The 26774-nt window shown below is 45.1% G+C and overlaps 6 protein-coding genes across 6 annotated transcripts; 2 read left to right on the top strand and 4 right to left on the bottom strand.

Annotated features, from left to right (window-relative positions):
- Positions 1–54: 54 nt before the first annotated feature.
- On the bottom strand, positions 55–1483 carry BABINDRAFT_159256 (uncharacterized protein). Its single transcript, XM_019127554.1, has one exon. It carries the CDS (start codon positions 1457–1459, stop codon positions 371–373), a length of 1089 nt encoding a protein of 362 aa, XP_018988067.1. The 5' UTR covers positions 1460–1483; the 3' UTR covers positions 55–370.
- A 167-nt stretch (positions 1484–1650) lies between these two features.
- On the bottom strand, positions 1651–3374 carry PEX13 (peroxin). Its single transcript, XM_019127553.1, has one exon. It carries the CDS (start codon positions 2912–2914, stop codon positions 1982–1984), a length of 933 nt encoding a protein of 310 aa, XP_018988066.1. The 5' UTR covers positions 2915–3374; the 3' UTR covers positions 1651–1981.
- Positions 3375–4268: 894 nt separating this feature from the next.
- On the top strand, positions 4269–6648 carry BABINDRAFT_159254 (uncharacterized protein). Its single transcript, XM_019127552.1, has one exon. It carries the CDS (start codon positions 4343–4345, stop codon positions 6329–6331), a length of 1989 nt encoding a protein of 662 aa, XP_018988065.1. The 5' UTR covers positions 4269–4342; the 3' UTR covers positions 6332–6648.
- A 21-nt stretch (positions 6649–6669) lies between these two features.
- FGR16 (U4/U6-U5 snRNP complex subunit) lies at positions 6670–7278 on the top strand (the record flags this gene model as incomplete). Its single annotated transcript, XM_019130700.1, has 1 exon — positions 6670–7278. The coding sequence occupies one exon, from the start codon at positions 6670–6672 to the stop codon at positions 7276–7278; it is 609 nt and encodes a 202-aa protein (XP_018988064.1).
- Positions 7279–8644: 1366 nt separating this feature from the next.
- On the bottom strand, positions 8645–11359 carry BABINDRAFT_56636 (uncharacterized protein; the record flags this gene model as incomplete). Its single annotated transcript, XM_019132260.1, has 2 exons — positions 8645–10903; positions 11003–11359. 2 exons carry the CDS (start codon positions 11357–11359, stop codon positions 8645–8647), a joined length of 2616 nt encoding a protein of 871 aa, XP_018988063.1.
- A 3861-nt stretch (positions 11360–15220) lies between these two features.
- On the bottom strand, positions 15221–17884 carry BABINDRAFT_30745 (uncharacterized protein; the record flags this gene model as incomplete). The annotated part of the gene is made up of 2 exons (XM_019131500.1): positions 15221–17487; positions 17560–17884. 2 exons carry the CDS (start codon positions 17882–17884, stop codon positions 15221–15223), a joined length of 2592 nt encoding a protein of 863 aa, XP_018988062.1.
- Positions 17885–26774: the final 8890 nt, after the last annotated feature.

The following is a 26774-nucleotide window of genomic DNA, read 5'->3' as shown; positions in this document are numbered from 1 at the left end:
ACCACGAATGGAATCAGTAGCAAACTTTGTGGTCGAGTGTCCTGCATCCAATCTCCCCGTACACCTGGATTTCGCAAGCCATGAGGGCCTGAATGTCGTGATTTCGCACGTGCGCCTGAACATGGGATAATTGTCATATCACAGAGATGCTGATAAATATGACTCTGCACCTTTAGGGCTAACTGGCAATGGTTAATCTGAATGCAACCAATGGCTGTGTTTCTAGTAAATCGCTTATATCGGGAACCGGATAATCTACGTTTCCCCTTGGCACCACCCATGTAGACCACAGGTGAGAGATAGTAAATTCATCACCTCGACCCTTACAGCGCTAGGTTCTCTATTAGCATATATTCCGTATTTACAAGGGCTAGTCGAGGGTGCTCTGGATGACGCCCTCGACCCTGTTGCCTCGGATCAACTTGTCGCTGGCCAGATCGCCGAAAAAGTCGCTGTTGCGCAACGGTCTGACGTTGATCTTCTTTTCATCCTTGTCAATCTTCTTGCCGTCACGGAAGTTCTGCTTGATGTACTCACGCATAGCGGCCATCGCGGCGTTGCGGCACAACTCTTTCAAGTCCGAGCCGCTGAGTCCCGCGGTGCCCTCCACCAACAAGTTCATGTCAAAGTCAGCGGCAAGCGCCGCGCCGCTCAAGCACACACGCAAGATCTGTAGACGTTGCTGCGCGTTCGGTAACGACACAGCAAAGCGCTTGGGCATGCGTCTCATGAAGGCGCCGTCGATGTCATTCGGGCGGTTGGTCGCACCCAACACAATCACGCGCCCGGACGACTGAAGCCCGTCCCAGAGCGTCATAAACTCGGCCTTGAGCATGGCGGTGATTTCGTGGTCGGTCGACAGTCGGTCGCGCAAAAAGGAGTCGATTTCATCGATAAAGATAATGCATGGCTGTAATTTAGCCGCCAACGTGAAGATGGCGGCGACGATTTTGTTCGACTCGCCATACCACTTGTCCATGATGGAGGAGAGGCGGATCGAGATGAACGTCGCGCCTGACTCGCGCGCGAGCGCCTTGGCGAGCATCGTCTTGCCGCACCCGGGCGGCCCATAGAGCAACACGCCCTTTGGCGGCTGCAACAACTCAGAGTGTGCTAAGAACAAGTCTGGCTCCGTCAACGGATACAACACGGACTCGCGCAACTCGTCCACGATGTCCTCTAGCCCGCCGATGTCCGCAAACCCGACGTTGATCTCGTCGGGCGTGACCACGCTGGCCAACACTGTCTTTTCATATTCGTTCAAGTCGAGGGTGGCGCCGGGGTTTGCCGCCTTGAGTTTTTGTAACGTCTTGGACGCCTTCTTCTTCGACTCCTTCGACCCGCCGTCAGGGCCCGAGTTTACGAGATGGTTGATCAAGTAGTAGATCGAGAGCGACGATGCCGTGAAAAACACGATATCTGTGATGATCTTAAGATCGAGTCTGTCTCTAAAGCCCATGGTTGTGGTATTAGGAGTGGGTGAGAGGTGATATGTGGATAAGCAGGAAAATATGAACAGCGGTTGCATGTGACCGAAAATGGCGAAAGCGGCGGCTGCACCACGCACGTGCCTCTGTCATGTGGGAGAGTTTTAGAAGTTTTGGTACTGAGCCCATAACTACCTACCGGTGTTTAATAAAAAAAGGAATAGGGAGTTGTTTATGATGCGTGTCAAATATAATAACATATACAAGGTTGGTGGGGAATCGCAATGGGAGATGCCCCGGATGTCTTGGTCCGTACCACTGACTATCAAACCTTCACCCGTAAGAGGTATTGTTTCAAACCCACCTCACTTCCTTTGTTAGAACCCTGCCAGTCTATGGTAACAAAGCTTCATATAATTCCTTCCATTATCTTACCCTATAATTTCACTTCCAGCTACATTCAGCCTCGAATAAAATTGTTTAAATCGATTAACGAACTTCACCCCAGAGCAAGCTTCATACTTTAGGTCTTATCTGTACCTAATGAAATACTTTCACACCTTCTTGAACTCGTTCACGTCAAATGCATTCTGCTTTTCCTGCGCTCTGACAGCGGCATCGTTCACCGGAGCCGTAAGAGCCGGGGTCTTGCGCTCAATAATCTCCAAGTAGTTGCCAGGAACGTAGCCCATGCTCCCATCTCTCTTTCTGACTCTCCACCACGGAGACTCCTTGCCCTGCGGGTCCAACCGCGTCAAGATCGCCACCAAGTCGCCAGGAACCAAAGCAGCCTCGACCTGTGGGTTTTCAGGGTTGAACGCGTACAACGCCTTCCCGAACTGGAGCAGGGCCGGGTTGGCAACCGCACCCAGAGCCTGAAGCTGCTGTTGCTGCTGTTCCCCGATCCGTTTGATGATCTTGTTGATCAAGTATGGGAACCCAAAGACGGCTGCAAGGAAAAAGAGAAGCGGTTTGAGCGAGATCCGCGGCCGGTTAGGCCCGCTTTCCTTCTTACGCTGTTTGTCCTCCAACTTCTTCTGCTTCGCATCGAACTTGGTAAACTCGCTCGGGGACAAGCCGTAGTCGAATTTTCGGCCGGAAAGCTTGGCTATGATTTTCTTCATGTACTTCATAAGCGCAAAGATCCCGAACAAACCACCCAAAGCCTGTTTCAAGTGGCCAAACTGCTCAGCAACGCTGATCATGGTGAAAAACGACGAGTGTGTGGCCATGTAGGTGGCCTCTAGCATCTGCGCAAAACCGCCCACAGCGCCGATGACTGACTCGATGAGTTGGAACGTAGCCTGGGTACCCTGCGCGATTCCACCAGCACCGTCCATGCCATTCATGCCCATGCCATTCATACCCATTCCCATGCCGTTCATGCCATAACCGCCCATGCCGTAACCGCCCATGCCAGAGCCGTACATCGACCCTAGCCCGTATGAAGAGCCATACATGGATCCCATGCCGCCCATGCCTCCCATGGATCCATAACGCGAGCCGCCGTAACCTGTGCTACCATAACCTGTGCTGCCATAACCCGTGTTGCCATAGCCTGTGCTGCCGTAGGAGTTATACGGAGAGCTGGTGGCTATGTCCGGTTGTGATAAGGATGTCGGACGTTCCGGGATGGTGTTTCCGAGCCCGGCTGTGGACGAGGTATGTGGGGTTTCCACAGAAGAGGGCTGTCCTGATGCAACTAAACGGTTAGTAAATGTCTGGAAATATCAATACAGAAAGGTTGTGTTTTAGACCAGCCTCATAGGAGAGAGTGCTCCGTAGTGTAAAACACTGATTAGCAGGATAAACCACCAGGTGGTGCTTTCAAACTTCCATAGTATCGCAAAGGTTAGGACATACCAGCTTGAGAGGTTCCGGAGGCGACTTCCCACGGTTTAGTTCTCGTAGCCGACATTATCGCTATTGTGATGTATTATAGTGCGCGTTGGATTCTATCAGAATTCAGGCGATAGTATGTATGTGATAACGGCTGGATATAGCGATGTGTGAAGGGCAAATCGTGTGATGAGAACTAACGGCACAAATATCTAAATCAGGCAGCCGCTGTAGCGCGCGCTTCTCCGGATTTCGACTGTGGTAGCGAAAAAAATGACGCTGATACCCCGCGCTCGTAACCTCCACGAAGTTTCAGCGGACCGAGGCAGCTGCGAAAGACGATCCTTACTAGCGGGCCAGTCTATGCATGTGCTCGGTGTGGGGCAGACTTGATCGAAAGCACGTGATGATAGGCAGGAGGAGCATGTGGGGAGATGAGTCAAGATGGATTGGCCAGACCAAGACTGGGATGAGGTGATAAATGTTTGGCTTGGGCTGTCGATATTACGCTTCCACAAAGTGATATAGTTTATGACTGCGATGGGTAGTAGATACCACCGAACAGAGCATATAGACCCATCATTTAATGTTCGGACATTGGTGTAAACAATACGCAAAACTCATCCAGTTAAACACAACTAATAGATGTGGAATTTGGTTTTTAATGCCAACTCTCAGAGTACCACCTACCGATGACCGACGGACCAATAGTTACAGATGACTGGGGGTCCCACCAAGCAGCTCACTTACTATCCAACTTATCTTTATTCTCCACCAATTTAAAGCAAAACCTCGTAGGTCATACTCTTTAAAACAGAGATATTCGATTGTTCGTGCATTTATTCTAAGGATATTTCCATATTTGGGTAACCTGAAATTAAATTTAAAGTAATTGTCGGTCTTTCATCAACCTTATGTACCCCCCGGTACTTATCACCACTGTGGCATATCCTGTATGTTGCCCCCACGGAAGCCGTCCCGTCACAAGGCTTAAGAGTAACAGGTTTAAGCACCACTTTGGTATAAAAACTATCCCTTCTCAAAACTTCAAACTACTCTTTCCATTACCCCCAACCATGGACGAAAAATATTCCCTTAGAGACTACTCTCTGTCCCCGGACAAACACACCTCTTGCTTCACGTCCTTGTTCAGCCTCTACCAAGGGCTCCCATCCGCGCAATTCAGCGACTCTGACTCCTGTGACGACGAGAGCTTTGCTGCTGAGCCAGCCCCTGTCTCCGTGTATGACTCCACTGAGATCTTGCGCCGCTTGCGCGAGCACATGTCGGACCACGGGGTTGGCGTCTACATCATCCCGTCGGAAGACGAACACCAATCGGAATACACTGCTGACGCCGACAAGAGAAGAGGATACGTGTCTGGCTTTGACGGTTCGGCCGGTGTGGCAATTGTGGCATCCAAACACGCAGCGTTATCCACGGATGGTCGCTACTTCCTCCAGGCGGAGCAGCAGCTCGACGCCAACTGGGAGTTGCTCAAACAGGCGACGCCAGGGTACCCTACGTGGCAGTCCTGGGCCCTTATGCAGATCTTGGACGGCCACACCGAATACAGATCGTTGGGGATCGACCCCCGCTTGATCTCCAAGGCTAGCGGCGACTATCTTGCCGAAATGTGTGCCAGACACCGTATCGAGTTGAAGCTTGTGTATGATAATTTGGTGGATTCCGTGTGGACAAACAAGCCTGAACGCTCCACGGTTCCGGTTTACGAGTTGCCATTGGCGTATTCCGGAGAAACGTCTGCTTCCAAGCTTGCCAGAATCCAGGAGCACCTCACAGCCTCCAGCGCCGAGGGCACGGTTATCTCCGCGTTGGATGAAATTGCGTGGATTTTCAACTTGAGAGGGACCGACATTGCCTTCAGCCCGGTTTTTTTTGCCTACAGCATTATCACCCCAAGTAAGGTGGTTCTTTACATCAACCAAGTGAAGCTTGGCCCTGCCACGCGTAAGCACTTGGCTGAACTTGGCGTGGAGATCAAGGACTACGCCCGGGTCTGGGAGGATATCACCCTGGTATTTGTCCAAGGGAAGGTGATTCTTCCGCAGTCGGCATCCTACGCGTTGGTGGCCAGGTTGCCAGCGCTGGTTCCGTACGAGCTTGCGTCATTCGTGGAGGACTGGAAGGCGATCAAGAACCCCGTCGAGTTGGAAAACGCTCAGATTGCCCAGACTAAGGATAGCATTGCCACCATCCAGTTGTTTGCCTGGTTGGATGCACAGCTCCGCAAGGGTCGCCGTGTTACCGAGTGGGACGTTGCGGTGAAAATCGCCAAGCTCCGTGCCAAGCAGCCTCACTACAAGGGCTTGTCCTACGAAACCATCTCCTCTTCAGGCCCTAACGGTGCAATCATCCACTACGCCCCCACCGCCGAGCACCATGCCGTAATTGATCTGCGCCAGCTCTTTTTACTTGACTCGGGTGCACAGTACTTGGAAGGGACCACCGATATTACACGTACGGTGCACTTCGGGAAGCCAACCAGCGAAGAAAAGGTGTACTACACGGCAGTTCTCCAGGGCCACCTCAACCTTGCGAGGGAAGTCTTTCCCGGAAACGGCTCTGTCACGGGCCAGAACCTCGACATTCTCGCAAGAACCCCGTTGTGGCGTCTTGGGGTGGATTACAAGCACGGCACCGGCCACGGGATTGGGTCATTCCTAGGGGTCCACGAAGGGCCAATCGGTATTGGGAGTAACTCGTCGGGGAAGACCAATCCCGCCAGGTTGGCCGTGGGGAACGTCTTGTCAGATGAACCGGGCTTTTATAAGGATGGCGAGTACGGCATTAGAATCGAGAGTGACTTGGCAATTGTGGAGAGTGGCAGGGAGTCTAACGGAACCAAGTTCTTGAAGTTTGACTACATGACCCAGGTGCCATTTGCCCGCAACTTGGTAAACTGGGAGACGTTGAGCGGTGAGGAAAGGGCGTGGATCGGTGAATACTACAAGGAGTTGAGAAGGGTATTGAAGCCGAGATTGTTGGAACTTGGTGATAAGCGGGCCTGGAAGTGGTTGGATAAGGAAACGAGTGCTTTTTAGGGGTTGATGTATGGTTCTAGTGTAATCTTTTGAATTTATAACGATCGGCTCCGGTGTAGAAATAGATACGAGTATTTCCACTGGATCAAAGAGACGTATAAATAAGTAAGGCCATCCAATTGATTATATGTCATGCTCAAAGCTTTGTTGGGCTTATGGGATTTTTTTCAAACATTTAACAGATGGAGGATGATTCGATGTTGGGATCTACCGAACTATATCTCTTTTCCTTTATCCGGTCAAGAGCCGCACGTTCAAATTTTGCGCGCAGGAGAACGTTCCCATAAAACAAATGTCTTTACATAGTTTAATTCCAGTAATCACATCCAGTCATTCACATGTCCACTGAATTCAGACATGACCGGGGTCTTGCGAAACGCGTCTCCAAAATCCATGGCGTAAACCCCGTGTTTCTCATTGAAAAGATCTCGCGAGAGCGTATCCTTGACTCCTTCTACTGGAAACGAGACTGTTTCGGACTCAACACCGCCACCTTACTCGACCGTGCAGTCGCCTTGCAACACATTGGGGGCTACGACGAACTGCAAAGACCCACACCCTTTATCTGCCTCGGGTTAAAGATGCTACAGTTGCAACCAGCCCCGGAAATCATCACGTATTTGCTCCACCAGCGTGACTTCAAATACTTAACCTGTCTAGCCGCGTTCTACATCCGCCTAACGCTAGATTCCGCTGGAGTATACAGGACGCTTGAGCCGTTGTATGCCGACTATCGCAAAATTAGATACAAGAAAGGAAGCACCATGGTGTTGAGCCACATTGACGAGTTTATCGACGAGTTGCTTACCAGCGAGCGGAGCTGCGACATGATTCTTCCGCGGATGGTGGGACGGTTGTACCTAGAGGATCAAGAATTGTTGGAGCCGCGAAAAAGTGAAATCGACAGCGATTTGGAAAGCGACGAGAGCGAAAGTGGGAGTGACTAGTTGGCGAGTGAGTATCTGCGTGTTACAGCCCCCCAGATCTGATGCAGATATCAGTCCAAACACACCTAAGGCTGTTTCAGGCTGAAATATCGTTGGAACGCTTGGGGAAATGTTTTAACGCCGTGTATAGACACAAGTCAGTCGACAAGGGATTAGGTACGCTCCTGAGTATTCAAGCTCCAAGCGTATATACTCTTCATAAAGATTTATGTCTGAAAATCTGAGAAAGTATCTACCATACATCTAGATTCTAATTCTAGGATAGATTACTCTCGACCCATGGTAATAGAAAACCGCTACTGGGCGAGATCACCATGAACGATTATCACGAAAAAGCATTGGTAAAATTGCACTGTAAACCCTTAGACTCACTTTCGGACGTGTCAGTGTGTCGGAACTAAAAACCCGACACATAGATTAAGCCTGTTTATTTATTGAACCCCTACCTCAAAGTTTCATTTTCAGGTGCCTCTTCTCACTGCAAAGAGAATACTAGAAGGTAACTCCACGGGAGGGTCGAGCTCTCAATCTTCGGATAAATCCTACTTGGGTGTACCCTAGTATGAGATTGGCTCTCTTCCAATTGAACTGGTGAAGCACTTCCGTGGCTGAAAAAAAATACGTTCGAACCAAAGTTTCACATAGTATTCACTCTAATTTGATTCTAAAAGAAGTAACCGGTGTCATGGAACATAACAAGTGATCCAGGTTATATATGTACATGTTTTTGTTAAGACTGTTTTTAAAAATAATTTCCTCAAGAACATATCTGATCAGTGTAATTTAATTTTTAGTAAAATAAATTTGTGCAATATGTACAAACTTGACGTAATATTGTTTACATATACCAAATAATATATGTCTGTTTAACCTATAAGTTGTATACAATTAATATTACTGAAATTTATAACAGGACGTGGATAATACGCGTGAATGGGTATATATGTAATGTAGGAAATATATATATATATATTTCCATGAATTTTCAATAGGTATGAATACTTACACCAACGATTTTAATTTTCAGCTGACACCAGACACATACATTGTTGCACGTGAAAGTGGTGCCAATACCAAGCATGGTGATATAACCAGGAATGGTGCCAAAACTGAACCAAGGAATTAGACCTGGGCAATAATCATCACTAAATATATGTACACTTGAATCTTTTGCCTGTACAACCAACACAATTCAGATTTCACTTCATATATAAGCAACTCACTACAGCTAACCAAAAAATCTAATATGGCAAATATATTGAAAATTAGAGCCATCACAAAGGACTATACACACTTAAGTCGCTCACAAAACTTTAAAAAAAGAAACTCAAGCTTAACAGCAAAGGTATACGTGTTCTTGCATCAACTAAGGATAGGAGCCTGGAGCAAGCCCAAAGTAACCATTTGGCAAAGCACTGGCGTTAAGACGCGATTGCTGCCCGTTAAAACCGTCAATTCCTGCAAACGGCACATTGTTACCCCACCAGTCAATATTCTTAGCATGATACTGAACCGAAAAGAAGATGATGATCGAGGAAAACGCAACACCCGCACTCAAGCCAGCAGACAATACATAGTTGTACTTCTCCCACCAGTCACTGTACCGTCTCTTAATGTGGTACATAAAGACGTAGCCAACAATCAAAGCCGGGGTGACATAAGACAAGTTGGTAGGAGCATAGATCAAGAAACCGCCAATGATCAAAGTTGGTTGGAAAGACGCAGTGATATACTTTGGACCGTACCGCTTGAAGGCGTAACATGGGATTGGCAACAACGCTCCAATTAAGAAACACCACTTGAGGATTGGATACAACCCGTCGAAAACACGCTTTGGCCCGATCACTCCCCAAAGAACCGAAGCCGAGAAGAATGTTCTATCACCAGGACAAGAGAACTTTTGGGCTTGAGTAAGAGTACAAAGCTCTTTGATATTCGAAAGAGACCAGTTCATAACACCCAACGTGACGAAGCATTGGATGACAGTTGCCAACATCTGACCTCTGAAGAGAGCCATAGGTGGAACATTGGAGTAATGGGCCATCTTCTGATTTGAGATATAGTTATCGGCCTGACCATCAATGTTGTAACCAAGAGCCTTAATGGTCATCAACGCCACACCGTTACCTGGAAGGGCATATCCGACAATCAACTCCACGAGCACGTTCAAGCCAAACTGGAAACCAGTGACGGCGAAAATCAACACTAACGGAATCAAGAAGACAAAGTTGATACCAAGGGCGAAGAAAATACCCCAAACTGGAGTTTGGGCCGGGTATAACTTAACACAGAGAATTCCCATCACGAGAGAGAAAACCAAAACGAGAAGAAACCACCAGTCTGGGACTTCCTTGTACTTGGACATCATTCTGCAGTGGGGATCATTGAACCCAGCAAAGTTGGACCTCTTGAAATCCTTAAGAGCAAACCATAATTGCTTAAAGGAAGCAGCCATCCCTTTCCATTCAATCATGGTAGTGTAAATAATCGAAAACGGATAGATAGCGAAAAATGCACCGTAAAGAACCAAATTGGCGGCAGAATAGTAAGGTGGTGAGTAAGCCTGGTACTTCGCTTCATCAAAGAGGCCATTCGTTAAAACCTCGGAGACCTTGAATGGCTCCCCCGTGTTGGTATATAATCCATTAGTATTAATTGGGAGATATCCGGTCCAGAGGTGGTTGGACCAATAGACTCCGACGATGCAGAAAAGCGCAATAATAGAACCAATATACTGGTTAACATTGGAGTACCATGGTGTGGCAAGGGGATAAAGAAGGATCTGAGTCATGTAATTCCAATCGAAAGTAGTGATAGGATTGAGACCCAAGCCAACATTGGAGCCAGTGATAGCAGCTAAGTTGAAGTTGTTTGGGGCAATCCAGGTCATCCAGTTAAAGATGGACATTGCTTGAAAGAGATAGTCGGGTAACCAGAAGTACAAGAACATCCCGCCAAAGACAATGTAGAAAAAGTTGAAGCGGGAAACCTTCCAGCCATTAATGATTTGAAGCTTCTCTTCTTTCATCAACGCTCTGTTCAACGCCAAAGTCGGCAACATGGTTGGCCACATGGCGCGAACAGGGTAAACACAGATCTTACGCATGATACCAGCGAACCCGAAACCCATAAATTGGGTACTCAAAATCAACAAAAGCTGGTACCCGAAGCTGGCCCACTTGAAACCGTAAAACAAATCAAGTTTGAGGGCGTACAAGTTGTAGGAAACGTAAGCACCACCTACACCAACAGAAATGCAGATAGTAGCAAACATCTGCTCCTTGTAGGTGTATGGACCAGGATTAATGGAGTAACGTTGACCCTTAATGGTGAACCCCCAATCTGGCAACACAGCAGCCATGAACTTCCCAAGTGGATACAAGAAAATCTGGATAACGTTAGATGGAAGAGATATTTGTGGCAACCTGTGGCGGAAGAATTCGTAGATACCAGCTCCGAGAACCGTCCAAATAAAGATCAACACGTATGCTCTAAATGTTTCAACAGGGATAGTTGGGTCATCGTACGGATCGGTCACGGCTCTCACCTCGGGGTAAGGCGAGTGGAAGGCGATCAACGCAGCTTCCAATCTGGCTTCCAACTCCCATTCTTCTATGTATTCGCCCTTTTCACCCTTGAAGGAGACAACTTCAGATAAAAATTCATTAGCCTTAGATTTTTCACCTGTTTGACTCGATTGGTCTTCAGATAACATCTGTTTAACTTTGGAAACATCACCAGTTTGTCCTGGCTGACTCAAGAAGGAATCAGAAGAGTGAGCTTCAAGCAACGCATGGATCTTCTCCATGACACCTGCTGGGAAGTTCACATCGTCGTCGTGGTAGACGGAGGCTTCCTTCAAAATCTCCATAGCCTCGGAGGTTGGCAACTCTTCCACCTTGGTGATCATGTAGGCGGCCTCTGGTGGAAGGTCGTCAAGGTCTTGCAACCCACCGTGACCAGTTCTGGTCAAGATAGTGAATTTCTGGTCGGGGGAGAGAGATTTTCCCACCTCGCCGATGCTCAAAGCGGCGGAGGCAACGGGACTAAGGTCAGTTTCAAAGACGATCGACTCAGTCATGGTTAATGCGGTTCTGAATCAGCCTTCTAGGTGTGCTAAATACCAGGACGAATAGTGAAATGCCTGGTAGATGGGATGGATGGTATTTATAGGCTTTTACATGAGAGCCAGCTGTGAGAATCCTCTTCCCGCGTGACCTATACTGGTCCACAGTTTTTTGGCCTAGCCGTCAGAGTGAAAATATCCCCGCTATCATCAGTTCTTATCTGTACACTGTTTGGATTCAAACCTATGCTCATTCTGTTGCCAATCTCGCGGGTTACCGGTCGCATATGCATGACTTGCAGATGCAAAATGTATATCCTGGTCGGGAAACCAAAAAGCTTAATAACTTTACTTCGGGCTTGTCAAGGAAAATGCCAAGATATAGACGGTATCTAGGACTAGCAGAACCCCGAAGCATATAGGATTTGGGTTCCTACCAAATACATGGGAAAACTTTACAAATAAGCGCGGAGTAAATTTTTGAGCCACCTAGATAGAGATACGCTCTCTCGTTCGTGAGGAACAGTAAACAGATACTCGTTCCCAGAACCATGCACATACACGTGTTATTGCGGAAGACATAGGAGCCGTACCTATACACGTACCAGTGGATAACTAACTAATATCGTGAGGTCCACCACGTCGGGAAACCTAATATCCCCCGCAGAAAATATCGAAATACAGACACGCGATCGCATTTCAGGAAAGGTGGAAACGGGGTTAAGGCTGCATGCCCGTTGTCTTAGTCGACGTAACGCCTCGCAAGAGAGAGGCACACAATCGAAAGGAGAGTCTCAGGCAGCCGGGGTCACGAAATTATGAGAGAATTTACCGCTAGATAAGTGACAAATTGATCAACCCAAGCCTTAGTAGGACAAGCAATCTCTGTTGTTCCAGAGTCATACTGGTGCCAAGAGGAGTCAGATTCGCGTATGCACAAAGTTACAGAATTATGTCGTTACGACGATTGACCTCACCGTTGACAAGAATGCGGGGTCAGCCAGACTCCTTTGACGACTGATGATCAGAGCCTGACAAGAGGCAGTATGCGTAGTAGTGATTATCTAAAGGTGTACTATCTTTCAGTATATCAGGCAAAACCTTGTATGATCAGTATCTCTGTTGAGTGTTCCGTGACTGTATTATACAAGGTGTCGGTTTAAAAAGAAAGTTGACGGAGCTCGGCATGTCTAGTCTAGAGGGTGTAGACGATGGCCCATGAATCAGACCACGGCTGTACAGTGTTGTGCATTGGACTGCATCCCCCTTAACGCCCGACACTCACCAACCATTTTCATTTGTTTAAGTATTTCAAGCCACCTCCAGAAAACGTATGCCAAGAGTTAGATACTCTAGTGCTAAGTAAAGGTATTGCTCATGTGTCGAGGGAGATTGCGGGTCATTGAAAGCAGAAAGCGAATAGGCTCCCTCTAGAGGGAAGAAGCAAATATGCGATCTAATAGTCAAAGCACTCGTACAAGGGTATTTTAGTATTTTAGAAATCAGGCCATGCTGTCACAGAAGGTTCTACAAGGTACTGTATGAGCACATGTAATCAGATACTGCAGGGAATGACATCGAGTAAAGGCGGCAACTTTAAGTTTGTGATATGAAATTCACTGGGATTCAGGAGAATCCGCGTAAGGCCGTGCGATGCCACCACCGATCTTCCAACACAGTTGCACAGCTTAGTCGGTCTCGGTGTCGCCGAAACGAAGGTTCAGTCATTTGAACACTCACCCGTATTTCTTGGAGAATACCACGGCGTCTACTAGCATACTCTGGCCCCCACTAAACAAAAAACCTGTTTCACTCTGTGCGCTTCACCACCCGACTTTCTCGAAAGCTGTACGTTTTGAAGAATCTATACCAAAGAGTCGCAATATCGCTTTACGATTAAAGAGTGGGTAAAGCAGCCGTTTCAGCGTGAAATTATGAATCTTTCGCCGGTACGGTGATTGATGGTAATGATAACCAGACAAACACACATGCCTCGTAGCTCTACGGCCCTGTTGCCGATAAGCAATTCACAGTTTTTAAATTGAGGTGCAGGAAATGTCCGACGCTTAACCAGGGTGACCCATGATATAGCTATAAGCCACCTAAAGCGAGCCTCGAACGGCAACTGACACGTGCGGTTTGGTTTTTAGTTTGGTGCCGTGCGTGTAAGCGGATCAACTTCAGCCGCGTCGTTATCGAGATAAGCGTTTAGCGCGATATGGAAGTTTACGTGACCTGTTACAATCAACTGTGGGGTCAGTCACAGACCCCGACTTTCACCACAGTTAAATGTAGCTGTCGTATCGGGACTGATACGGCGAAATATGAAAATGCTCATACCCTGCAGCACACTGGCAAGCCAAACGGGCCAATAGAGGATCGCTGATTTGTCACAACAGGCATACTCCTAGGTATAAGAGTGAAACCCGAGAGGGAAACAACATCGGATAATTGCGACCAGAAGGGTAAATGGAATGGTTCCTAGTATGAACGAACCACCGATCTCGGTGTTATTAGCGCGATGTCTTAACCAACTGGACCAAGAGACCAAGTATTCGAGCGTCAGAATTCGGGTGTGTCTTCAGAATTTTCTAACAGTCATAAGCCTGGGGGTTCCGTTCTTTGTCCGAATGAACTTCAGAGCCATCATTGGCTCAGACCGGTGGATCACAAATACAGTTTGTTATTGTAGAATAAAACTCAGACCATTCATAATTTCAAAGAACTAAAAGCTATCTAGGAGAATTCGGTTTCTTAAGTAGATGAATTTGTCCTACTCTGCGAGTATGTTCCGATTTACGAGCTTGTTTTGGTCATGTATTAGCAAATACTTGGCATTGTACTAGTGCGGATCTCCGCACTTATCCGACCGACAATTACATCAGCTGAAACGATCAGTCCAGTGATAGCACACCTCCGTCTATGGGCCGTGTAAGCTCGTGGCATCATCCTCTTCTATCTCGAGGCCGTTTCAACGAATACCTCTGACCTCCTCTTGTCTCCTTTATATCTGAGATGTCAGGCGCAGCTGGCATGCCGCTTTGAACTCACCTTAGATGTCATCATGCGCATCCCTGACCAGTGTCAGAGTTAGACAAGTCACCTCTGACGTTGTGGGTGGTCACTAGGATTGGATGGTAGAGGTTATCAGAACCTGCTCTCTAGCACGGGTGAAGCAAGTATTGAGCTAGGCAGATGGAAACACAAGTACTGTAATCACATAGGATTATTTTAGGAAATGGTTTATCACTTTTAGGTACTCTCTTAGCTAAACATCATCTTTATTCTTGTGAATCATTGTGGCCGTGTATTGTAGATAGAATGACTGGCCACAATCCCCAGACTGGAAATCTTACCGATGCCCGATTCCTTGCAGACCGAAAGAAGTCTTTCTAGGCCATACCTAACTTATACCTGGTAAGTACAAGAGCTGAAGTTTTCGAGCCCTCAGCCTTGATTCACTAAAATTTAGACAGAGTATATACCATAGTTAACCGACCTTTTTTGGTAGACACCTAAGTATGACTGATACAGTTTTAGGGTAACTCACCGTCAAGAATAGTGTTTCCGATATGACCAGGAATGGGGTCGAAATGAGTTGAGGTATCACTTATTCGCAAACCTGAACCAAAGAACTTGACTTACGGGTAATGCCCATCACTAAATAGTACTTTGACCTCTCGCCCTTCCAACCAATACAACTCGGATCTTACTTCATTTATAAGCAACTAACTATAACTAACTGAGAAATCTAATATGGCAAATATATTGAAAATTAGAGCCATTAAAAAAGACTAACACACCTAAGTCGTTCACAAAACTTGAAAAAAAGAAACTCAAGCTTAAACAGCAAAGATCTACTTGCTCTGGTAGCGACTAAGGATAGGAGCCTGGAGCAGGTCCAAAGTAACCATTTGGTAAAGTGCTGGCGTCAAGACGTGATTGCTGCCCGTTACCACCTTCGATTCCTCCCCCAGAAACTGTATTACCCCACCAGGTAACATCCTTTTCGTGGTACTGCACCGCAAAAAAGATGATGATTGAGGAAAACGCGACTCCTGCAGTCAAAGCAGAAGACAACACATAGTTGTACTTCTCCCACCAGTCACTGTACCGTCTCTTAATGTGGTACATAAAGACGTAGCCAACAATCAAAGCCGGGGTGACAAAGGACAAGTTGTAAGGAGCGTAGATCAAGAAACCGCCAATGATCAAAGTTGGTTGGAAAGCTCTAGTGAAAGATTTTGGACCGTACCGCTTGAAGGCGTAACAAGGAAACGGCAACAACGCCCCGATCAAAAAACACCACTTGAGGATTGGATACAACCCGTTAAACACCCGCTTTGGCCCGATCACCCCCCAAAGGACCGAAGCTGAGAAGAACGTTCTATCACCAGGACAAGAGAACTTTTGGGCTTGGTGAGGGGTACAAAGGCCATCGATGTTCGAAAGAAGCCAGTTCATAACACCCAACGTGACGAAGCATTGAATGATAGTTGCCAACATCTGACCTCTGAAGAGAGCCATAGGTGGAACCTTGGCGTAGTGAGCGGTCTTTTGATTCGTGATATAGTTCTCAGCCTGACCATCAATGTTATAGCCAAGAGCCTTTAAGGTCATCAACGCCACACCGTTACCTGGAATAGCGTACCCAATAATCAACTCCACGAGCACGTTCAAACCAAAGGAGAAACCTGTAACCGAATAGATCACCACCAACGGAATCAAGAAGACAAAGTTGATACCAACAGTGAAGAAAATACCCCAAACTGGAGTTTGGGCCGGGTATAATTTAACACAGAGAATAGCCATCACGAGAGAGAAAACCAAAACGGCAACAAACCACCAATCTGGGACCTCCTTGTATTTGGACATCATTCTGCAGTGGGGATCATTGAACCCAGCAAAGTTGGACCTCTTGAAATCCTTGAGCGAATACCATACCTGCTTGAAGGAAGCTGACATCCCTTTCCATTCAATCATAGTAGTGTAAATAACTGAAAACGGGTAGATAGCGAAAAATGCACCGTAAAGAACCAAATTGGCGGCAGAATAGTAAGGTGGTGAGTAAGCTTGGTACTTCTCGTTGTCAAAGAGACCGTTTGTTAAGATCTTGGTGACCTTGAATGGCTCTCCCGTGTTGGTGAATAATGCATTGGTATTAATTGGGAGGTATCCGGACCAAAGATTATTAGACCAGTAGACCCCAATAATGCAGAAAAACGCAATAATAGAGCCAATATACTGGTTAACATTGGAGTACCACGGAATGACAAGGGGCGTATTAATGAAAATCGTCATGTAATTCCAATCAAAAGAGGTGATAGGGTTGAGACCTAAGCCGTAAACGGAACCAGTGATAGCAGCTAAGTTGAAGTTGTTTGGGGCAATCCAGGTCATCCAGTTGAAAGTAGACAATGCCGTAAAGAGATAGTCGGGTAACCAGAAGTACATGAACATCCCGCCAAAGACAATGTAGAAAAAGTTGAAGCGGGAAATCTTCCAGCCATTAATGACTTGAAGCTTCTCTTCTTTCATCAACGCTCTGTTCAATGCCAAGGTCGGCAATAAGGTTGGCCACATGGCGCGAACAGGGTAAACACTGATCTTGCGGAAGATACCAGCGAACCCGAAACCCATAAATTGAGTACTCAAAATCAACAAAAGTTGGTACCCGAAACTAACCCACTTGAAATCGTAAAATTGGTCCAGCCTGAGGGCGAAAATGTTATAGGAAACGTAAGCACCACCTACACCAACAGAAATGCAGATAGTAGCAAACATCTGCTCCTTGTAGGTGTAAGGGCCCGGGTTAATGGAGTAACGTTCACCCTTAATGGTGAATCCCCAATCTGGCAACACAGCAGCCATGAACTTCCCAAGTGGATACAAGAACATCTGGATAACGTTTGGAGGAAGGGTAATTTGTGGCATTCTGTGGCGGAAGAATTCATAGATACCAGCTCCAATCATCGTCCAAACAAAGATCAACAAGTACGCTCTGAATGTTTCCACGGGAATAGTTGGGTCATCGTACGGATCAGTCACGGCTCTCACCTCGGGGTATGGCGAGTGGAAGGCGATCAACGCGGCTTCCAATCTGGCTTCCAACTCCCATTCTTCTAAGTATTCACCTTTTTCGCCTTTAAAGGAGACAACTTCTTCGGATAACATCTCTTTAACCTTGGACGCCTCACCTGTTTGGGTTGGCTGACTCAAGAAGGAATCAGAGGAGTGGGTCTCGAGCAAATCATGAATCTTCTCCATGACACCTTCTGGGAAGTTCACATCGTCGTCGTGGTAGACGGAGGCTTCCTTCAAAATCTCCATAGCCTCAGAGGTTGGCAACTCCTCCACCTTGGTGATCATGTAAGCGGCCTCTGGTGGAAGATCGTCAAGGTCTTGCAACCCACCGTGACCAGTTCTGGTCAAGATGGTAAATTTCTGATCGGGAGAGAGAGATTTCCCCACTTCACCGATGCTCAAAGCAGCAGAGGCGACGGGACTAAGGTCAGTTTCAAAGGCAATCGATTCAGTCATGGTTAGTGTGGTTCTGAATCAGCCTTCTAGGTGTGCTAAATACCAGGACGAATAGTGAAATACCTGGTAGATGGGATGGAAGGTATTTATAGGCTTTTACATGAGAGCCAGCTGTGAGAGTCCTCTTCCCGCGTGACCTATACTGGTCCACAGTTTCTTGGTCTAGCCGTCAGAGTGAAAGTGTCCCCGCTATCATCAGTTCTTATCTGTACACTGTTTGGATTCAAACATATACTTATTCTACCGCTAATCTCGCGGGTTACCAGTTGCATATGCATGACCTGCAACTGCAAAATGTGTACCCTTGTCGAAGAAACTAAACTAAAAAGGGTACCTTGGGCTCATCATGGAACGCGCAATTATGTACACGGTATTCATGGCTGGCAGAATCCCGAAGCACGTAGGATTTGGGTTCCTACTAAATACACGGGAGAGCTATGAAAAAGCGCGGAGTAGATTTTTGAACCACCTAGATGGAGAAACACACTCTCGTTCTTGGGTAACAGTGAACATATACTTGTTCCTAGAACCATGCATGCGCATGTGTTTTTGTGCGAGACATAGGAGCCGTACCTATACATGTACCTGCAAATAACTAGCTAATGTCGTGAGGTCCTCTGTGTCGGGAAACCTAATATCCCCGCAGAAGATATTGAAATACAGACACGCGATCACATTTCGAGAAAGGTGGAAACGGGGTTAGGGTCATATGCCTGTTGTCTCAGCCGACATAACGCCTCGCAAAAGAGGGGCACACAATCAAAAGGAGCGTCTCTGTCGGCTAAGGTCATCGAGAAGTAGGCTAGCTTACCGCCAGATAAGTGACAAATTGGCGAAACCAAGCCATAGTAGGACAGGCAGTCTCGGTTTCTCCAGACTCATACTAGAGCTAAAAGGAGTAAGATTCGCGTACGCACAAAGTTACAGAATTATGTCGTTACGACGATTGACCTCGCCGTTGACAAGAATGTGGGGTCAGCCAGACTCCTTTGATGACAGACGATCAGAGCCTGACAAGAGGCAGTATGCGTAGTAGTGATCACCTAAAGGTGTACCATCTTTCAGTATACTAGATAAAACCCAGTGCCAATATCTCTGTTGTGTGTTCCGTGACTCCGTGCTATTCAAGGCGTCGACTGAAAAGAACACTGACGGCACTCAGCTTTTCTGGTCCAGAGGATGTAGACGATGACCCATGCACCAGACCACGGCTGTACAGTACAGTGCATACGACTATATGCCACTGAATGCTTGGCAGCGACAAACTATTTGCTTGTTTAAGCATTTCAAGACACTCTATATAACGAATTCCATGAATTATATGCTTTAGCTCCAAGTAAGTATTTCTTGTGCATTGAGAGGTATTGGGGGTTATCGAAAGTAAAAGGCGAATAGACCCCTTCAAGAAAAATGAAGCAGATATGCGACTTAGCAACCTAAACATTTGCGCAGGATACTCTCATATCCTGGAAATAAACCACTCTGTGACGGCACAAGGGTTTACAGGGTGCAATTTGAGTATTGCTATTTAATACTGCAGGGAATAACACCGGATATAGGCGACATATTTTAGTCAGCGATATGAAATATACTGGGACTCCGGCAAATCAGTAAAAATAGCCATACAATGTTAATACTGATACTCCAACTCATAGTTGCACAATTTAGTCGGTCTTGGCATCACTGAGACGAAGATACTATCATTTGTGCACCTTTCCATATTTCTTGGCGCATAAATACCACAGCATTCACTAGCGTGATACCCTGGTCATCCATAAGCAGATTCTAATTTCATCCTATACGGTTCAGTACTCGATTTTCTTGAAAGTTGTAGATATCGAGGAATTTATATTACAAAGTTGCAAAATACCTGCATGATCAAAATGTGAGTAAAGCGGTCACTACAACGCGTAGCCATGAACCGTCTACTGATTCAGTAGTTACAGGGATACGATAATCGGATAAACACGTGTGCTTCACAGTGCTTAAAAAAGATGTGGAGAAGTGGTCTAACACTCAACAAGGGTAGTCCCCGCAGTAGCTACAAGTCACCTAGTAAGAGTGGTATCGTGTAGCATCTGGGACATGCGTTTAGGCTTTTAATTTGGTGCCGTGTGTGTAAGCGGATCAGCTTCAGCCGTATCGCTGCCGAGATAAGTATTTAGCATGATAGGGGAATTGTCAAGACCTGTTATAACGAACTGCAGGGTCGGCCCTACCTCCTGCTTCCTGATCTTCTACCACAGCTGTGATGCGTAACTTCCGGGTCCGACCTGATATGGTGAATATGAATATGCTCACGTCCAGCAGCTGGCCCTGAAATTCACACTGACTAAATTGTAAACCAAGGGACCGATTTTTGATGCCAAGAATGCACCAGATGGTATCTCAGGGAAACTCACAGCACTGCACCTGAAGTCTTAGAGATAAATGATATAGGAGATGTTCATAGGAATGGCCTCGAGCTAGTGAGAGGATGATGCCACGATTTCACTTAGCCCATAAAAGGTGGCGTGCGTTCGCTGGGCTGATCGTCCCAGATTGTGAAATTGTGGATCGGATACGAGCGGGGGTCTTTGAAATTACAGCCAAGCACGTTATATTTGAAGGCTAAGCATGTGCTATCATAAATAAGACAAATTCGTATATTGGAACACGTTCGTAAACTAGAATGAGTTTGGATACTATTAGGGAGTCAAGCCCTTCTCAATAGTTTAGTTCGTATATAATATGTTTGGTAAGAAATAATGGATACCGTTATCCTGTTAAAAGAGAATGTCTTTCATAGGAAAGATATACACAGAGAGAGGAGGAGTTCGGGCCCATTTGTGCTGAGGGCCAGGAACAGCATTATTATGGTTCTATAGCAATGCTATATAATCGGTACAAGGAAATAGGACACTGAAATATCGTACGACTGGAGATCAGATGGTATATTCATACGATGTCCGCGAGATTAAATAGTACCTTTAGTATACCTTGGCAGACAAATCATAAGTTAGACTTGGCTAATCACCGGTAAACGTCTAGTATCGCTGTGAATTCTCATGATTGAGCAACCCGGGTGGTCATGTTGGTGGCATGGCTCGCTTATCAAAATTTGGACAGCTTTTCCATGGTCTGGGGATATAAGCCGCAACGGGAGTTGGGGAGACGTCAGCTGATTGCAAAAAAATAATCGTCAGAATAATTGAAAATTTCATTATTAAGTTGAGTGAGTAAGAATATTTTTAGTAAATAGTTTTATGAATACGAACTAGAAGCTATGAAGGAGGGTTCGACTTCTTAATAGCACACGAACTCGTCCTACCTTACTGACTCGTCCAATTTACGAACTCATTTTGGCTTTGTAATAGCACATGTGTGGTATTGTATAAATATAGACCCCTACATCAATTCAACCACACAACTGGATCGACTGAAACGAACGGTCTAGCGATAACACATGTCGCTTCATTCCAGGCCACATGAGCACACGAGCTCTCTTTATCGTCCTCTTAGCTTGTTTCTGAGACTTCTGGAACAGTGCTATGAGTTCTCATGAGGTGTCATCCAGTATACCCTTGGCACTATCTACCAGGATTCGGGAATGTTGCCCAAACCTTCAGATCTTACCATGTCTTGGGGTTCCATTCTCGATCTGAATGCACCTCATCACTATGTATAGCTTAGACTGAACGGCTGATAATACAACCTTCTATTGTAGAGTAAAGTTCTGATTGGATATAATCCACTAAAAGAGTCTACTAATAGTTAGAAATTACTGCCCTATATATCCCTATACGATTGCAACACTGATGACTCAGTCTGCTCGATTTACCGCAAGCTCTACTTTCATGGGCCTCTTGAAATCTCTCCTCTTGGTTCAGCACTCGCATCACTTGTGTCAGAAAGCAGAACCTGAAATCTGCAATCATTTACTCCTGATAATCACCTTCTGTACCATACATAACCCTAGAGACCGGTTCTTTAGCTTTAAAATTCAAATATTTAGGCACTTTCTTCCAACCGTCTGATCTTTACTATTTTCCTATTTACGTACTGGTCAACGCTATTGCACTTGAATTTCGGATCTGACATACTCTAGTTTCTTGAATTCATTGTTTCGGTTATCTAGTTGCCGATTTAATCTGATTGTTTCTATTTCTGTTTAGGCTATCTTAATTATACCTACTGATTTCTATGTGTGTTTCATGTAATATCTCATTATATTATTAACATACGTTCTGTATACATATTTATTTCAACAGACTCAGGATTCGTTTTAACCGAGATATCCGTTTATTAGTCCAAATGACCACAAATATTGTAATCCTTATTGGAAGGGATACAAGGGGGTGTTCCCATCGGCTCAGCCCAACACTTAAACCTTCATATGGTGCTAAAGGCTTATTTAGATAACACCGTAATTGAAGGTGATTCGTTTACACACACGACACCAAACTAAATACCAAAGCGCACGTACCAGCTATTACACGAGACTGATCACCTTAGATGACCTATGGCCGTACTATGGGTCACCTCTGTTGAGTGATATGCCACTTCCCCACGCTTCTTTTAGGCATTGTGAATTACTTATTAACCACAGGGTAGAATGACTGCGAATTATGCGTGCATATCCGGTTATCGTATCCCTGCAACCACAGAAGCAGGAGACGGTTCACAGCTGCACACTGTAATCACTGCCTTACTCACACTTTGATCGTAAATGGATATTACTATTTTATTACATACTTTCCTCGACACGTATACTGTTTGAGAGAAAAAGTCGAGTAGTGTGCTGTGTAAAATGAACCTGGTATCTGTTTAGGGAGGATCAGGTTATCATGTTAGTGAATCCTGTGGTTCTTGGGGGTCACGCATTAAGGGCGAATGTTTGAATGATAGAACTTTCGTTTCAGTCACGTCTAGAGCTACGTGTTGGAAAATCAGTGATATCCTTTCACAGCCTTTAGCGAATTGGTCGGAGTTCCAGTAAATTCCATACCGCAGGATAAGCTGTTTTGTCTATTCGACGCCATTTTTTGCAGTATCAGACACCGCATGCTCATGCGGTATCCTGTAATACCTCCAGTGATAGTACAGCCGATTTCCAAAATACGAGAATATCCTGTGTGAATGTTTAGGCTGCTGAGTCGTATATCCGCGTTATTTCTTTTGAGAAAGTCTATTTCCCTGCTTTCAGTGACTCGCAATCCTCCTCGGCATACAAGTAATATATTTACCTGAAGCCAGAGGATCCAATTCTCGGTATTCGTTTTATGGAGAATCTCGAAATGCTTAAATAAGCAATGACTTGCTGTCAGGTGTCAAAGAACATGTAGTTGTATGCACTGTACTTTATGGCCGTGGTCTGGCATATGGATCGTCTACACCCTCTAAACCTGACTGGCCGAGCTCCACTTGCTGTATTAGGTTGCTGCCTTGCGTACTTTGGAACACACATCCGAAGTTTTGATCATATAGAGTTTCGTCTAACAGTGCATCAGAGGTCACAATAAACGACTTATAGTGTATTTAAAAAGATATAAATGAATGTTCCTTTTGAGCTCTTTAGCTTCAGTCCTGAATAACTTCTCGTGTATAATTTTTCTCACAGCTAGGATTGGAGCGTCATCTCTAACCGAGAACCTAGGTAATCAAGGTGTTTGATTCATAATCCTCAAAATATTTGTCATGGGTGTGTCTTATAGTTTTTCAGGTGAGTTGAAAGCTTCGAACCAGGGGTCTCAGAAACAAACGAGGCAAGGGAAGGAGTTCTGTGAACTGCTTTGAGTTTGTGAGAGGATGGCGCCATAAGCTCATGCGTTCCAGAACGATACGATGCGTGATATCATTAAATTAATAGTTTAAGATGACGTAGTTATGTGATTGAGTAAGTGCAGAGATCCTCGCTAGTACAATCCCGATTATGTCCTAACACAAGATCAAAACGAGTTCGTAAACTGAATCACATGTTTGCATGCCATGAAGTCAAGTTTTATGTAATAGTTAGGTCGTACTCATAAAACTAGTCGCTGGGAATGTACTTACTTACTCAATTAAATAAACTCTCAATTATTATGACAATAAATTTCGCAATTAACAATAACGTCTTTACAACCTCTGTTACAGCTGGCATCCTGATGCCAGGGAAGGTGATCCACATCTGGGCAACAAGGTCGCTCCACCAACAGGGCCAGTCGGACCAATAAACCATGAGATCTCACAAAGATATTAGACATTCAGCGAATGCAAGCTATGCCTAACTTATAATTTACTAACCAAAATATATTAAGATAAAATAAAATTAAACAAAACAATAGCGAATTGTACTAGTCCACCAACCTCACCAAGAGTGGCACCGAGATTCATTCAAACAGAGGATGAATCCCCAAGGCTAAATAAGGTTAGAAGGTTCGGGCGATGTGCCAGAATCCTGACAGATAGTAGCGTTTCATTTCTCTTCCTACTCCTCCTTTCTTTTTATTGCAAAATTCGTCTTAATCAGTGATTAGTCACTTGATTTTTAAACATTTGTAAACCCAGAGCTAATCAAGGGTCAGCAGCCTTGATTATGATGCATTTAGCCGTGCCACATCCCTGAACAGGCGGTTCCTGGGCAACTGGCGCGGCAAGCACCTGAACTGATGATGCAGAAAATGTCATCAAAGTGATAAGTAGTTTGTTAATTTGCATGGTTAAGTGGATCGATGGAGTGGATAGGTGTAGAAGTAATTTCTAAATCCTAGGATCAATTAAAGAGAATTCAACTTCTTAAATAGAAAGTGAACATATTCTAATTTACAAATAAACTCCAGTTTACGAACTTCGTAGTTACACATGCTTTTCCTTGAAGCTATACGGATCCCCGCACGTATTCGATTGAAAATCGTGCCAGTTAGATGAACGGCTCAGCGATAACACGCTTCTACTTATTTTAGGCCTCATGAGCTCATGATAACATTCTCTCACTAGTTTGTAGTTATTCCCACGAATATCACCTTTTTTATCTATCTCTGGAGTCAGGCGCAACCGCCGTGGCGCTCTGGGTCTTCCCGGAATGCTATTCAGTACATTCCTGACTGGTGTTTGGGGATTATAAATCAAACATTTTGATTCCTAGATTCTCGGTTAGAGATGACGCTTCAATCCTGGCCACAATACAAGTTCTACGTTGCAAGCTATCCAGGACTGAAGCTAAAGAGCTCAAAAGGCACTTTATTTTATATCTTGTTACATATACTGTAAGTCGTTTATTGTGACCTCTGACGCACAATTAGACGAAACTCTATATGATCAAACTTTGGAAGTGTGTTCCAAAGTACGCAAGTCAGTAACTGAATGCTGCAAGTGGAGCTCGGCCAGTCAGGTTTAGAGGGTGTAGACGATCCATATGCCAGACCACGGCCATAAAGTACAGTGCATACAACTACATGTTCTTTGACACCTGACAGCAAGTCATTGCTTATTTAAGCATTTCGAGATTCTCCATAAAACAAATGCCGAAAATTGGATACTCAAGTGCTAAGTAGGCATCTAGCTTATATATGGAGGGGCGTCATAGGTTATTTTAAGCTGGCGAATAGGCTTCTAGAGAAAAGAAGCGGATATACGGCCTAGAGCATAAGCATTTGCATTGGGCATTCTCGTATTTTGGAAATCGACCGTACCATCACTGAAGGTTTTACAAAATACCGTATGGGTGTGCTATCCGCTACAGGAAATAATGTCGGATAGACGCAACTGTTTAGTTTGCGGAATGGAATTTACTGAAACTTTGACCGATTCGCTAAATGCCGTGAAAGGATATCACCGATTTTAACACGTGGTTGCGCAATTTAGTTACTTTAGACATGGTTAGAACGGAGATTTTGTCATTCGAGAACCTGTCCGTAGTGCGTGATTCTTACAGCCATAAGATTTACCAACATGCTACCCTGGTCTTAAACAGATACCAGTTTTATTCTACGCAGTTCAGTACCCGACTTTTTCGAAAGCTGTATATCTAGAGGAATTTATATTACAGGATGGAACAATCCCATTGCAATGAAAATGCGAGTAAAGCGATCATTACAGCGTGAAACTGCGAATCGTCTACTGACTCTGTGGTTGTAAGGATATGACAACCGGATAAACATACGTACTTATCCGGTTATCGTAAAAATTTGGCACTGCACATTGATTGTTAATTTGATGCCGTGTATATAAGTGGATCACCTTCAATCACGGTGTTATCTAGATAAGTCTTTAGCACCATATAGATGTTTAATCTTTGGGCTGAGTAGATGGAAATGCGTGCGTTGGATATAGTGGATTATATAAAGAAGTCGCTTCCAACTGGAAAGAGGCCCCCACAGAGTAGAATATATCTGATACCTTATTCGCAAATATATAAAATATGAAATTCGCCACCTTAACCGCTATTATCACCGCTACAATGGTCTTTAGCACCAATGCTATCTCGTTGGAGTTAGTTGAAAGAACGCCTCCTTGTATTCCTTCCAAGGATAACAACAACCCTTGTGATTACTTGGACTAATCAACATGTATACTGTTTTAAATGAATTCTGGGCAGCTGAAATAAATATGTATACAGAGTGTATGTTAATAATATAATGAGATACTACATGAAATATGATGATATAAAAAGGGAGGTATTTCAGTAAAGGCATCACAGGTTTTCCATCCTAACTGAGGCCACAGGATATGAAACGCTGATAACGTTCCAATCCCTTACAAGTCTGAAGGCTGATACAGAGCTGTTTTAGCTGGTCTATATAAAGGCCGACTGATTGCATATTTATATATCTAATTCATACATAATGATCGATAAATTCTACCTGGTTATATCATTACTTACACAAATATGCTACATTTATGACTAAAAGACAAACCACAGAAATCAACA

This window comes from Babjeviella inositovora (assembly GCF_001661335.1).
Source record: "Babjeviella inositovora NRRL Y-12698 unplaced genomic scaffold BABINscaffold_1, whole genome shotgun sequence".
Classification (NCBI taxonomy): domain Eukaryota; kingdom Fungi; phylum Ascomycota; class Pichiomycetes; order Serinales; genus Babjeviella; species Babjeviella inositovora.
Note: the sequence above shows the minus strand (reverse complement) of the source record. Positions and strands in the feature narration are given on the sequence as shown.

Coding starts and splice junctions, on each gene's coding strand:
- BABINDRAFT_159254 (XM_019127552.1), top strand. CDS start 4,343: ATGGACGAAAAATATTCCCTTAGAGACTACTCTCTGTCCCCGGACAAA.
- PEX13 (XM_019127553.1), bottom strand. CDS start 2,914: ATGGGAGGCATGGGCGGCATGGGATCCATGTATGGCTCTTCATACGGG.
- BABINDRAFT_159256 (XM_019127554.1), bottom strand. CDS start 1,459: ATGGGCTTTAGAGACAGACTCGATCTTAAGATCATCACAGATATCGTG.